The 16149-nt window shown below is 35.8% G+C and overlaps 1 protein-coding gene across 1 annotated transcript; it reads right to left on the bottom strand.

Moving 5' to 3' along the window:
• Window positions 1-6796: 6796 nt before the first annotated feature.
• On the bottom strand, window positions 6797-15527 carry LOC140159113 (uncharacterized). Its single transcript, XM_072182465.1, has 2 exons — window positions 15379-15527; window positions 6797-7149 (listed from the first exon to the last, which is right to left on the bottom strand). Exons 1-2 carry the CDS (start codon window positions 15518-15520, stop codon window positions 6938-6940), a joined length of 354 nt encoding a protein of 117 aa, XP_072038566.1. The 5' UTR covers window positions 15521-15527; the 3' UTR covers window positions 6797-6937.
• Window positions 15528-16149: the final 622 nt, after the last annotated feature.

Genomic DNA, 16149 nt, shown 5'->3' with positions numbered 1-16149 from the left:
AGTTACCTGAATGGGTGACTCCATTTACACCCTCTGTATGGGAGAGATTAAGGTTGTCTTCCAATGGGGTGGATTTCAACTAGAATTGCCCATTATACCTACATCTGAAACATGCACAGTGAACATCACATGACTGTATGTGCAAAATTAGCACAAAATGGTTTTTTTAATATTCTCTATAATTACATAAATATATATGATAATATGCAAATTACAAATTAAGATAACGCAAATATAATGCTGTTTTATTTTCAAAAATCAAGTCAATAATTATTGCACCATAATTGACAATAACTGAGAGAGAAAATCAAGAAAGTTACTGTAATATCCTTCCCAATATTTACAAACAAGGTCAAAACCAGGGCCTAAATTCTCTCAGGAAGGTGCACCTATTCTTCAAATCATTTCATTGTTTAAATTTTGGGTCGTACCCCAATTTGTTGCCCTAGTTTTGAGAATCAACACTCATAAGCATGTATATTCATTATGAGATCATGGTTAGTCTATGAAAGTCAACCGAATGTTCATAATTGGTTGGTGTGAACATTTCTTCGCACCTTGGAATATGTTGTATGACATTACACATGTACAACTGGAACTACTATACTCAAAGATCAGTGATGTCAGGTAACTTGAATTTATTACAACTCCCTCATAATTTGGAAGCAAAGCCAATTTTAAAGTGTAAAGTCCGATTCTTACTCCACACCGCAGCGCAATGCAATGCTGCGATATGATGCTCGATGAAATTGAAATGTACATTTCAATTTCATTGCGCGATGCTGCGATGTTTTAAACTCTCCTTTAAAGGTCATTCTGCCGACCTTGATTTTCCAGCAGCCAATCACAAGCATTGCACAGCTGTGATATTGCAGCGCGATGCTATAAAGTTTAACAAATCCAACTCCATTTTCCGGCAGCCAATCACAAGCGTGCACAGCTGTGATATCGCAGTGCGATGCTATATAAAAGTTTAACAAATCCAACTCCATCGCGGACCAAAATTTCCACCGCGCGATGAGAATTTTCACCTCGGAGCTCGTAAAAACCTGGCTCAGATTACAGTTTTTATAGCATCGCAGCATTGCATTGCGCTGCGATGTGGAGTAAGAATCAGACTTAAGCCTATAAGTCAGGGGTTGCAAACTTTTATTGGTACATGACCCCATTTTGTGTAGTTAGATCACTTGTGACCTCTCATTACTGTGTCACATGTCCATTTCTATGAGTCTTGACAAAAAATAAATAAATAAACATTCGCTCTACTGGTTCACCAAGATTGGGAGTGAACCAGGTGCCAAACTTTGTTTTGGAAAAGATAGCAATAGAATTCGCAATAGCATTGAATGGTACACATTAATTAAAATATCTAGAGCATTATAGGGATACACATTATAGTCTGTATATCTACCTCGAGTCACCGGCACTAGCTTTGAAGTTCAGCGTGTGATGAGTTGGCTTAGCGTGGCTTCTTGCGTGTATATAAGCGGCGCGTTCATCACACGCGTAAAAGTATGTACACACAATAAATAACGCTGAGCTAACGTAGAACATGCTGAACTTCAAAGCTAGTGCCGGTGACTCGAGGTATATAGACTATAGCAACATGTGACTGCACACCCAAAGAGTAATCAACAATTTCTGAAGCAACGAAATGAGGCTGCCCTAGTCACTAATCTCCCCCTTTCCACACACAAAATCCACAAGCTAAGTAATCATCGAGTCAATTATATCAACTCAATAGGCTATTCCAATTGAAATCCAAATACCCCCTGTAGAAGACATGACCTTAATATCCCACAAAGGGAGTGTGAATTTCAAATGGGGTTATTATATGTACCTAAATGGGTGACTCCGAAATGAAATCTACACCCCCTGTGTGGGAGATTAAGGTCATGTCTTCCATAGGGGGTGTATGGATTTCAACTGGAATAGCCCAATATTACCTGTGTGTTAACAGATACATGTCAAACTACTAAAGCTCTGAATCATTTCATGATGGATTCTTCAATATTTCCTCTTACACTGCAAAAAATTATATGATTTTGCAACAAATTGTGTTGAAGTAAGGGGATTTATTGACAAATTAGTTGAAATTAATCAGTGCTGTAATGAAGCATGGTAGATTAGACCTGTTCAAGCACTAATGGATATGCAATACTGTAAAGCAACATTACTAATGTATAACATGACTTCAGTTGATTAAGTGTCTTCAAGGAAAAGCTTCAGGCCATTTTCATTTCCTTAGTTTGAATCGAGGAAATTAATACTTTTCCCATGGCTAGCTATCAGTTTCAAGTGTAAATGCGCTATTTCATATGAAAATCTATCAAGAGGGAGTATGTTTTTCAAATGGAATTGGCTAGGGTTAATTATTTTCACTCCCTCTATACGGCTTTACCAATACTTTGCACAACCGGAGTGAGTATTTCAAGTTTAAGTTGCCCTAAATATATATTCTATTCAAAACACATACTCCATCTCTGGAAGACTTACACAGGAGAGTGTGAAGTTCTGTAGCTCTTCAAAGAGCCAAAAGAGATTATTGAGCTTACAGAACCTTTCATGGTTCTTTGTAAAACTTAGGGTTTTAGGACAGAAAGGTTCTAGAGTGAATTTTTATTTAGAGTATATCTCTTTCAAACAATTTGCCCATGGCTCATATAGCCTCTATATGCATTCCAAAATTCATACATCCTGGAAGAGTTTCAACAGACCAAAGAAGCCATAGTTCAGTTGAAATCGGAAACAAAAACATCAAACCAATTTCGGTCTAAATGTGCAGTGCACAATTACGTCAACACTGTCATAACTGAGTTGAATGCTAGATAAAGTTTATCTTCGTAAGTTTGTCACAAGTAAGTTGCCATCCTGGTTGCTGTCCATTTAACCCCGAACAAACTGTAATTACATCAGTGTCGCGATCTATACTACGTCCTGGTTATCATTTGTCAACCTCATTTTTTTTCTTCTGAGGGTGTTTGACAATATTTTGTAAGCAATTGGTTACTAATGGTCTGTGTGAAAGAACTGAAGGGAAACTGCATGAGCAATAAATAAAGAGAAAGTAAATTGTGCATGCATGGAATCGAGCACTAGCTAGTTGCGAAGACAGAAACCGATGCATGTTACTTATTACTTGATCGCAATTAATGCCCATGTTGCTTGGTTTCATTATACATTTTTGTAATAATATGAAAGTGATATTATTTGAGCTATATCATCAATAACCTTTTCCTGCTCTTCTTAGCTTGTATAAAATTAAAAATGTGCAAAAACATTTTATTTAATGTTTTAGTCTATGTAGTAAACTAAAACTATTGTGAAATAACAAAAAGTTTGAAATTGCTGTATCATGACAACATAACATAAGCACACAGAAATGATGGTAGCTTTAGTTGAAATGTATTAATACAAAATATTTAACCATTCTTTTCATTTATATTCCAAGAATAATCATGCAAATTAAAAATGTGAAAATTCTCAAAAAATTTGTATTGCCAGAACACTACTGTTCTGTACCAATGGCTTGGAAGGGTTAAAATCAAACCTTATTAATTTCTTAGTAAAATATGTCCATCATAAATGATGTTAAAAAAATCATTTCAATAACATATCATTTACAATGGATGTGAGGTGTTTACTCCACTTGATTTAAAACTGTAAACTTTAAGCTTATTATTGAAATAATAGAACCAGTAAATTAACAATAAAATTGTTTTAAACACAGGTTTACATTTCTTGATCAGTACAGGAACTGGGCAAAGAATTTGGTGGCACCCATGGCTTTCCTTTTCTTCTCAAATTTATACTGAGGAGTTTGGAGGCTTGTCATACCCCATTAACAATCTCAGCTCAAAATAAGGATTATTTCTCTGACAACTGACCTCCCAAGCCTGCCAATAATTTCAGAGGCTTTATTTCTTGACTTCTACCGACATCAGGAACATAAAAATAACTAAAACTAGCACACAAGTTGTAAAATAATTACACCCGGTGTGACTTCAACAAACTAAGTAATATAATTATAAATAATTCATATCATCTGTATACCACCATGACTGGTCAAGAACTGGATTTAATACTAGAGCCACGGTCAATCTAGTCCACAGTTCAGAACGGGTTTAGAGGAAGGAGGGGGGATGATGACCTGGTTATGTAGGTCAATAAGGGGACCCATATATATATATAGGTCAGTTAAAGCCCTCTTGTCTATGTCCCTGGATTGATAGGACTATACAACACTATTTATTTAGCGTGTTTATTATTACAAGGAAACAGACTGACGAGGGATCGCTACAGACTTCTTCCCGTCATCATTCATGGACTAGGATTTGTGCATCGCGATATATCGACCATCGCTGATGATATATAGCGATAGTCACATGACCGGGTGTTTTATGATATACCCTGCTAGCATGCGATAATTTGCAGGACGTGTGTGACGTTTGGTGGGTATAGGTGGAATGATTGAGAAGATTCTTAAGTTACTTGTATGTATAAATTTGATTGATCAATACATTGATCAGTTTCATTAGTTAGTTATTAAGAAATAATATACAAATATTGTCTATTAATCAATACATTCAATTAACATCAATTAGATATATATTTACACATTACACATTTAATATACATATATATGTATAAAATATTGTTACATTATCATCATAATGCATATTCTGGAAGCTAATGATTGCACATTCAATTCACTCAATAATAATATCTTTGACCAACTCTTCATGCCCTGTTTCTCTAAGGTGGTTCCTGAACTAGTTTTTAATCTAACATTCCAAATGAACTGTACTGTACTGTATGTTTGGATTTACTACCAGACGAGTTGTGTTGCAGGAAGGGCGTATTTTTAGGTAATGGAAAGTATGAAAAATGATGTTAGGTCAGCCCAGACATTATAAACTAATACATATATATCTAAATAGATTCGGGCATTCGGCCATCCACTGTACAGGACCTTGAATATTTTGATGAAGTGAAATCTTAAGATTTTGTTTGTATGGACATGGTAATACTCATACTTAAATTCATATCAGAAACATTAAGTTGTCTGTTTCTTTTTCTGATCTATTTCTTTATTGGTTAATTTCCTTTTTTTGTGCATAGCAGATAATGACAGGTAGGCCTAAGTGTCACAAACAAAGAAGACCTGTTCACAGATTCATACCATGAGTGAATGATTTCATCCCCAATTACACTGTTCACTGACCCCCACTTCACAATCATTACCCAAAAGTTGACCTCAGGTTCTGTAGTATGAGTTTTTGTACCCAACATTTTCAAGGTCATTTCATGAATGTACAAGCCTATTAGGGTTAAAGAACTGTGTCCTCAGATGAGGTTGTTTTGGATCATAGTGTCTACATCCTGCCTTTACCCGACACCTGTATGTCGGTCTGGTTACTGAAACACCTAAGAATATCTATTTGGGGAGTACACAGTAGCTGAAGAACGGATGGTTGTTAGTGTATGAACTGACACTGAATTTAGCATTAGCCTACTTTTTCTGGGGAACTTTAATGTTGGTATGTACAATTTTGATTCACTTGCCAAGCTTACTGTTGCAGAATTTGCCATTTTCATACAAAGCTTATATATACAACATATATACACATACATTTATTATACACTCTTATTTACATTACTATATCTACATTAACAACTTCATATCAACAATATATTTCAAATTTGTATTATTAAATAATAAAATACAACCATTTCGCACAAAACTGACACAAACAAACACCACTCTGTGTAAAACTGCTTTTCTCGACTATAAAAGTACAAATATATAGCACTTCTTTACACTTCTTTAAAATGTATTTAAAGAAGCAACAAAGTTGAAGGTCCTGTTGAAGGCTACTTTATAAAGTTCAATACCATCATGATTCTGCCCATTATAATGAAGCTTAATTCATCTGTGTAATACAGACTGACTGGAATACTCTGATAGTAATTCACATACATGTAGAGGATTTGGGATTTTGAGAGCCCAAGTGAGAATTAATTTCCCTTTTGCTTTAAAAAGGCATAATATAGGGTACGTAGACTGTCTGCACTTGTACTCCCATGTCGACAGAAACCAAATAGTCTGCAAGGGTAATACTTAGTTGTGCACTCTTCTTGCACTGCAAACTTCTTTTACTTTTAAATATTATTTCTTGAAAGTGTAGGAGCCTCGAGCTTGATCATATTCTAAAATGTTACGAAGTCTGGCTTTATGGATAATGATATAAAACTCCCCTGCATTTTTAATCCTCTCTTAACGGGACCATTTTCTGCTGTACTGCAAATGCATGGTAACAATTCACACTACCCAATGTATTCAATGGGGAGGGCGGAAGTCCAGCAATACTTTTTTGTGATCTTCATGCACTGTATTGTTCGTCAAGGTATAAGTGACTTCTAGAGTCGCCCACTAAATTGTAACCCGTACTGTTTCAACTTTGCATGTCACCGCGTATTACCCACGATTCACCATCTCAAGAGATGGTTGATGGCAAAGTTAACTCTCATCTCCCTTCACCTGATCTGTTTCTATTGGGGCCGTTGCAACATATTCCTCACATCACCCTGCATTACCGGTCAACCGATTGCTCAGAAGAAACACACTTTTTGAGTTGTGTCCATTGTGAGGATCTATTGCAGAATGGTTACAGAGCTCCTTGAAATGAGTTCAACAAAGATAAGTGCAAAAGAGTGACTATCTAGAGCCTATGATCTTTTGGGGCTTTTTCAACAAATAGCTCATTGCTCATAGTAACAGTAATGCCCGGGCAGTAATGAAGAAAGTGCTGTCTTATTCTCATTATCATCAGCAAAACCTGTACCTTATTCATACTCTGGAATAACCATGTAAATCATAAAATATAATATAGCACACTGGTCTGACTGGTCAAAGCACTATACATCCATGGTACATTTAGTCTTTGAGTAGCGTCAATCGTGAGGATCTATGGCAGAATGGTTGCAGAGCTCCTTGAAGCGAGTTCAACAAAGATAAGTGCAAAAGGCTATCTAGATCTTCCTCTTTCTGAGCTTCTTTCTTCAGCAGGTCACTGACCCGTGTAAACAGCTTGCTTAGCCACAGGAAACAGGTCCGGCAATCGTCACGGTAACGTGTGCGGAATAATCCTGTAGCAATGGATGAAATGTGAGAAAGGGAAGAAAAAAGAAAAGATGAGTTACTTGTGAACAGATAGATATGTTACTGATAGCAACATAAACAGACCACTTCCTAAATTCATGGCATTTTGCCTTAGGTTTTTGGATGTGTTCAATAATGATGACGGAGCAGTCTTTTTAAAAATACTTCCATGAAAGTATGTGTTTGTGGTTGTTTGACAGAAGAATTGTGTGGAAGAATACCGTAAAAACTCGATAGTTAGCATATGTGCTTACTATCAAGCGCTTTTGAAAACAAGAAATTTTACCAAAGTCCATCGCTTTACCAACTGAGCTAATGGGGTTGAGACACACATTTGCAAGTTTACTTGTTCGTATATAACTATATGTATCAATGATTTGCTCAAAACCCTTTACAGGGCTCTTCATGTTTGCATGTTTTAAAAGCGCTCGATAGTAAGCACATATGCTAACTATCGAGTTTTTACGGTATACATTAATTATAAATATTGGTGGTTAAGAGTTCATAGATTCAGCTCAAATAACTAATATTTTTGTAAAGAGAGTCAGGATTCTACTCTCCTATGTGGATCATTCAATAAGCAATCCTCTTTTAAGCGAATGTTCTGTACACTTTTTAAACATTCACACTTGAGTTTGCAATGTCGCCACCTCTTATAATGTTCCCAATATCTCTCATCATGGACTCTGAGTAGGTGTTTCCTAATTAACATACTCTTATCTCAAACAACATGATTTTTAAGAAGGACGTGTTGATATGTATATGCCAGAAAGTTAAGGTTACGCTGAATTTTATTATTATTTTCAATAAATAATTGAAATATTTCAGGCCTGTTTTTTTTAAGTATGTGAGTGTAATTTAGCAGCAACCCTAAATTGATTGTCACTACTTATTTTTAAAAATGTATCAAAATTCATCGCTATAACATATTAGGGGTCTGTGTTCACAAAGATCTTTGACACGATTAGGCCAGAATATATTGTTACTGGGGGGATAGATACAATCCTCCACAGTGAGTCTGATACCTTCCCGGCATTGGATAAAGCCAGTACCCATTTGTACACCTGGGTAGGGAGAGGCAATAAGGAGAAGAGCCTTGCCTAAGCACACAACATGTATGCCACAGGGATTCAAACCCACAACCTCAAACTACCTCGCGATTATGAGTCAAAGTCTAGACCACTGCACCATGGTGTTCCCACTTGTGAACTGTGAAAATATTCATTACTGAATACTAGTATTCATTACTGAATACTAACTAGTATTCATTACTGAATACTAACTAGTATTCATTACTGAATACTAACTAGTATTCATTACTGAATACTAACTAGTATTCATTAAAGAAGTCATCTGGACTTACCTTAAACAGGACAGTTCCTGTCATAATGAATACTAGTAATACTAGTATTCATTACTAGTATTCAGTACTGAATACTAGTATTCAGTAACTAGTATTGTGAATATATTCGCAATAACATTGCGAATATGAATATATTCGCAATTTTATTGCGAATATATTCATTACTGAATACTAGTATTCATTACTGAATACTAGTATTCATTACTAAATATTAGTATTCATTACTGAGTACTAGGATTCATTACTGAATACTAACTAGTATTCATTACTAAATATTAGACCCCGGTCACACGTACATAATTGCGTCATCTGACCATCGTTTTATTTACCATGGTCCAACTATAGTTAACTAAACAATGTACGGTCACACTGCAGTGTACTGTAGTTGGATAATGATTACTCACAGTCATACAATAATGTATGCTAATTACACTGCCATTCAAAAGTATTGCTAAAATGCATGATCGGATGACGCATTGTGGTCACACAGGTGTTTTTTGTACTAACTATGGTCCGACCATAGTAACTTGGGCACTAACTATGCTAATTAGCATAGTTAGGGAAAGATGGTCTGACTATAGTCTGACCATGGTTCCGTGCGGTCACACACTACCTGTACCATGGTCCGACCATCTTTACTTGGTAAAAACATGCACGTGTGACCGGGGTCTTAGTATTCATTACTGAATACTAGTATTCATTACTGAATACTATGGATAGTTATTTGCTCCATCAGAACAACTCAAAATTAAATATTTTGTTGATAATATTTTGAAAAATTACCCCAACAATTGTGAATAAGGGAGCTGATTTATGCAGTGCTGCCTTAATCGATTAACTCACTATACTGCCAACAATATATGCTTCTTCTTCTGAAATACTGACTTCATTCTAATTTGATTGCATGAAACATGTGTTATCTTTCCTGTGTCTTTACGAAGATGATGAGACAATTATAGATAACATGGGAAGTAACACAAAATTTTGATTAAAAGGGCTATTCCAGTTGAAATCCATAACCTCCTATGGAAGACATGATCTTAATCTCCTACACCATATGGATTTCTTGTGTCCATATAAGCATCAAGTTACTCTGCAAGGCTGAATGCACAAAATTTGTGTAGTGAGAGATAGGCCGTAATGAGCAATTTTTTCTTCCAACGATCAGCGCTGGAGTTATAAGTAACATATTCAGCTTACAGAAACAGCTTTAGAAAGCTTAGATTTTGCTTTAAATTATCATATATAAATCATATTTTTATTAAATAAATTAAAACCGTAAAATGAGTGATGAACAAAGTATAACAGAGCAGTATGATGACATTTCACACTGCTATTTTGAGAATTTTCATCTAAATTTTGCACTCACGTAGTTTACCAAGCATCATAACTTCGCAACCACACAAGCTATGAAAATTACAGAAAGTCCACTGATAACCTTGTCTTGTGCTGAACAATTCTATATTAAATTTGTGTTGATTGGCTAAAATTTACTACCGTAACTATTTTCCTACTTCCAATCAGCACCTCTGTTTCATTTTCACCCAGATATTGAGTTGCCGACTTCCAAAAAATTTCCATTGAACTGTACACAAAGTAGCTCCAATTTCAGAGACTTCCGGTGCAGTTTAAGCGCTTGTTTTATTGAGATATTTTACCTCTAATGATAAATAAAATACATAATCATAGACAACAGGTATTCAGAAAAATATTCTGTAATTTTCTTGGCAATAGCTCACATAAAACATAAGGAAATAATGGAATTTAAAACTTTTCGGCAGTTTTTCATCTGCACAAAATGTGTGTGCATGCATGGTAGGGAAGGACAATAGAAATTACACTAACATATAAGTACTTGTGCAAACAAGATAAAAATCAATAGCTGCATAAGACTGTTAGGTTCTATTTAACTGTCTGTGTTAGGTGGACAATAATGGCTCAAGAAATTCATATGGGGAGTGTGATTATCAAATGGGGTTACCTAAATGGGCGACTCCATTTGAAATTCACAAAAAATCAGAGCTAATCCAGACAAAAGTAGTAAGTGTGCACAGGCCACCCTACTATAAACAGCTCTTTTCAGGGCCACCACAGATAAGGAACTGCCCTGTGTCCAGATGACTTCTTTAAAAAGTTATTATGAAGACAGTCATAGCGCATGATAAATAATCATGACAAAAGTGTGTAAAAATGTATACTTGTCTAATAGTGACCACATTGAAACCTTCAATTACATTCCTAAAAATTAATGTGATTTGCTGTGTATCTATATTAAAACACAATGTAGTAATCATGTCGCACATGCATGCAAACAGATGTCCTAAAAAGTCCTAAACATAAGATGCATGACAACAATGAACAGTAGGCCATACATGCTTTGTACTGTCCAAAAAGGTGAAAGGAAATTACTCTATCCTTCATGCTCCATTTCCAAATAACTCTTACTCTAAACAATGAAGGATTTCCAAGTTACTGTCGGTTGATTCTCACTACGAATCCCAAACATGTGCATCCTTCAAGCATAGTTCAATAACCCTAATACACTTCCACATGCACACCATTACCTTTCAATATATTGGGTACACAACCTCATCCTCCACAACTAGAGGTCAGATTTTGAGCTTTGATTGTTAAATGGACATTAGTGAACTGTGGCATCAGGAATGATTTCATTATGGCTCATAGCATCTCTGGCAAATTGCCTGCAAACTTTGGAAACATGTTAAGAGATGGAACACAGATATAATTTTCTGGAACAATGTTACAATAAGTTCTCCAACATTACAATGACAAGGACACAGTTCCATAACCCCAATATGCTTCTACACTCAAAGAATGACCTTTACACACACTGGGATCTCAAACATGACAATCTGTAAGGACACAGTTCCATAACCCCAAAATGCTTCTACACTCAAAGAATGACCTTTGGATGTTTTGGGCACAAAAAGTTTGTGTTCGACAACATGACGTCAAATTTTGGACTTTTCATAATTAAAGTCATAATGTGTGATTTATTCCACAGGAACGCCCTCAATTTTTACTGAATTTCTACTTTTTGCATGATTGATTTATAATAAACCTGGGATCCCGGTTTCATTCATTTTTTGGGTGTCCTGCAGGGAATGGAACCGGGACCTCTCACACCAAGGCAAAGACCTTAACCAGTATGCCATGCTGCTCCCTATCAGAATCTATTCTTTCTTTATAGAATTCACATATTATGGCTTTCATTGAACTTTGCCACTGGGAATGAGGTTATCATAGCTCAGAATGTTATCATCAGAATTTCAGTATCATAGGATGACAACATGTCACATTGGCACGTAATGGGGTGATTGACAGAATGTATTGGATAAGGAAAGAAGAATGTTTCATGTTCATGTTGTGCACACAGGAAGTTTGGTTTAATCTCAAAACCTATATTAAAAGTAAAAAGCGTAATTTGTTTCCAATTATAGCACAATGCTGAAACTGATTTTATCTGATGTTTTGTATTTCTCCCGCTCCAGAATTGGACAGCTATGCCTATTATTTTAAAAGGTGTTGCTAAGGGTGTCGTCACTTTTTGGAAATTCTTGGTTTTAATCAAAATGTACTGGTGAAATAGCAATGGGTGATGATGTACCAACTGGCTGTCAGATATGGGAGAGATTGACATAAACCTCCTTTGGCTACATGCACCACTTACGCATGTGAAGAAACGAGTAGCCATGTTGGTGTCTTTGGTGTGACAACTTCTGAATAGTTGACATTACCACCAAGACACAATACAAAATTAAAACAAGTTAACCCCACTGAATACACACACACTAGCTAAGGCGGCTACTGACATATCAATGATGTAGCATCAGACTAGGACACATGCCTGGTGCCCCCCCCCTTCCCTAGCATGGTTAGTGCCCCCCTAGGATGACTCACGCTACATGTTATATTTGTACAATATTTGCCAGCTAAACCCATGAAAGTTTGTGCTTTCAAAAGATGAGCCTTGGCTCTCCAAGCTTAAAATTTTGGTTGGATTAGAATCAGGCTGAATGAAAAGGCCCTTCTTTAATTGCTTCAATGTTATGCTTAGATTACACGCTGTAGAGACAATAACTTCCTCTTGAAGCTACACCACACCTATCCAGTACCACCTCAGGCTATGATAAGGATAGGATAAGCTAGGATAGTATGAACTCAAGGCAAGGATACACTTCCTTTACCTGTGCAGAACACACCTGTAGGATCTTCACCTTGTGATATTAGTAAAGGTGCTTAAATTAGCACCCTACTTTAGGGCGAGCCTATTTACTTGAGCCACCTTGATTTAGGGTTCATTTAGAGTTAAAGAATGACTTGGCATTAACTTTAATGAGCTGAAAATGTTCGGCAAAAAATGACCTATACCAACAACATGGTAGACATGACCCAACAAACACAGATGTTTTTAAAATGTTTTAAACATGTTATATTCTGGTTTTTGGTTTAGATAAATATGTTTTAATAACATTAAATGTCATTTAATGTTTTAAAACGTTTTGTATAAAAACACACTACAACAATATTCTAAATGTTTTAAAAATGTTATTGTGAAATATTTTTTTGCAAACGTTTTTTGCAAAATATTTTGTCAACACTTTTAAGTGTTATTTAAAAATAACATTGTGTTAGAATATTTCTAGTAGGTGATCAACAAATGTTTTTGCATATTATGAAAACGTTTTATACCCTTTATATGTCCTTTATATAACACGATATTTCAATGTTTTCTGACAACCTTTTCTAACCTTTTGCGAATGATGTCGAAAACGTTTTGTATTTGCTGGGGACTTCACAGGCATAACCTCTACAATCACGGTTATAAATGCTGCAATATTGTCAGGTTAACCTGTTGCCATATTGTCAAAATAAGTTGTCTACAAAATTTAATGATACAGGTTGGTCCAGTGATTTCCATCATAAAGTACTAGGGATAGATTACTTGTAAATAAATTGGTTGGCACAGATCATCTTTTCTCACTATGAATTAATTGAATTACTTTGATTACCTTTTTCAATTTGCCGGGCAATTTGCTAATATGAATTGAAATTATAAGACCTAAATATAACATAAATGTTTGAACGAGGTGTTATCTGTTGAGACATGGTACTTTCACATGACTCATGAACATGATGAATCAAGGTTGTCTTGAATAATTTGTTCCAAACGAATGGATCTGTGAAGTTCTGACATTGGCCAAAGGTGTCATTTTGAACCATTCCTGTGGGACACTTTTGTAAAACTCAAGACAGGTGCCATTTTCAACCATTATGGATGAATAAAGTTGTCTGAAGAAATTTGTTCAAAACAAATGAATTTGTGAAGTTGTGTACCAAATGATGAGCTCCAAGAGTTTACACCATTTCGTCGGTCGCAACACATAGTGACGTAGAGTGATTTTCACAATTTTCCGTTTCACATAGTGGCGTATAGGTTTAGAGCTAGCCATTATCCTATAATAGTTATTCCTGGTTAACTATTAAAGATACAGTTTAATAGTTTGAACCTTGAACTTCAATTACAAATGGAATCGGGCCACTGAGAGATACACCGTGGAGGAGTATCGACTCCGTTACTAGTAGCATATCCTTCAAAAACGTTTTGATCGGAAACGTATTTTGTCCTTCACGTACGCCACTATGTGTTGCGACCGACGATTTAATTTTATTCATATTCCTGACACTGGCTAAAGGCATGTGTCATTTTGAACCATTCGTGTGGGACACTTTTGTAAAATTCAAGCAGTTTTAAGCAGGTGTCAGTTTGATCCAATCCTGTTGGACAATTTTGTAAAACCTAAAGCAGGTGCCACTTATTGAAAAAGTACACAATAAAACACAAGGCAGGTGCCATTTTGAGCTGTTCCTGTGGGACACTTTTTGTATTAAAAAGGTACACAATAAAACCCAAGGCAGGTGCCATTTTGAACCATTCATGCCAAACACATTTTGTATTGAAAATGTATAAACTTATTATGCAATAAAACCCGAGGCTGGTGCCACTATGAACCATTCATGTGGGACACTTTTGTATAACCCAAGGCAGGTGTCATTTTGAAGCAGTCCTGTGGGACATTTATTGTATTGAAAAGGTTAAGCAGGTGCTATTTCGAACCATTCCTGTGAAACACTTTTGTATAACCCAAGGCAGGTGCCATTTTGAACCATTTCTGTGGGATACTTTTGTAAAACCCAAGGCAGGTGCCATTTTGAACCATTTCTGTGGGATACTTTTGTAAAACCCAAGGCAGGTGCCATTTTGAACCATTTCTGTGGGATACTTTTGTAAAACCCAAGGCAGGTGCCATTTTGAACCATTTCTGTGGGATACTTTTGTAAAACCCAAGGCAGGTGCCATTTTGAACCATTTCTGTGGGATACTTTTGTAAAACCCAAGGCAGGTGCCATTTTAAACCATTTCCTGCGGGACACTTTTTGTATTGAAAAAGTACAACCCAAGGCAGGTGCTACTTTGAACAATTCCAGTGAGACACTTTTGTATTGAAAAATATATCCCATTATGTGGACAGTGCCTTAAAATTGAGGCAGAAAGACCTGTGAAAAAATAAAAATCACAGGTCATATAATCGGTATCTTAATCTTTCATCTGTTTTAACCAGTGACAATACCCAGCACAATACGGCTAAGTGCTATTGACTGGTTACAACAGGTGAAAGATTAGGATGACAAAATATATGACCTGTTATTTTGGTTTATTCACATGTCTTTCTGCTTCGATTTTTTAAGGCACTGTCCACATAATGAATATATTAAGTCCCCTTGATAATACTTTACAGAATGGATTTAGAATTAATGGCAGTTGTCTTACCTCCACTATGGTTCCTCTCTATCTCCTTTCCAAATTTCCTGATAAGAACTTGAACCAATTCAATAGCAGCATCCATGATGCATTCATCCTTGGTATAGAATAACCGGTCCATCACAGGGAGAACCTGGGCGGCTAATGCCATGGTCCACTTCGGTCTGAAAAGTTAAAAGAATAAAGCAAATAAAGCAAATGATTTAGAATATATGTTTTACCATTTTATTTCTCACAACATTTAATTGCTTACCAAGAATGGAAGCTTTCGTCCAGTATTCTCTTGGACGTCGTTATCCCCAATATCTGATATGTGGGGGCGCTTCATATAGATTCACGATGGTCACCTGTACTTGGTAAATTCATTTATAGGTTTCTAGAATTTGAAAGAATTCAGATTTTGTGTTTACAAGTTATGATTGATTATGTATACTACATTGCTCCATTATAGGCCATTGTGCTGTAATTTTGTTTTGTCAACAGAACATAAATACAAATTTAACGATATTTTTGCCAAAGAACTAAATCTGTAAGAAAGGTTTTACACACAAAAATTATGTAACTAGAAGTTTCTGGTGGTACAAAAATCTCAACTTATTTGGAGAAAATTGTAGGGATCACAAAATGCCCATTTAAAAAGGCATTATGTTGAGCACATAAAGACTAGCAGAAATATTTGGTTTTTTTTGGATCACCCAGTAGGCCTAGATAACCAGAACATTTAATAAAATAATGCACAAGACATCAGCATGACCAGTATGTTTATCTGGTAAGCTTAAC

Source organism: Amphiura filiformis, chromosome 8 (genome assembly GCF_039555335.1).
Source record: "Amphiura filiformis chromosome 8, Afil_fr2py, whole genome shotgun sequence".
Classification (NCBI taxonomy): Eukaryota; Metazoa; Echinodermata; class Ophiuroidea; order Amphilepidida; family Amphiuridae; genus Amphiura; species Amphiura filiformis.
This window is presented reverse-complemented; position numbering and strand designations above follow the sequence as displayed.

What these genes read in the sequence shown, in the direction of transcription:
- LOC140159113 (XM_072182465.1), bottom strand. Translation starts at nt 15,520, where the DNA reads ATGGCATTAGCCGCCCAGGTTCTCCCTGTGATGGACCGGTTATTCTAT. An exon ending in AGAGAGGAACCATAGTGGAG is followed by an intron (nt 7,150 to 15,378) that starts GTAAGACAACTG and finishes CCATTGCTACAG; the next exon opens with GATTATTCCGCACACGTTAC.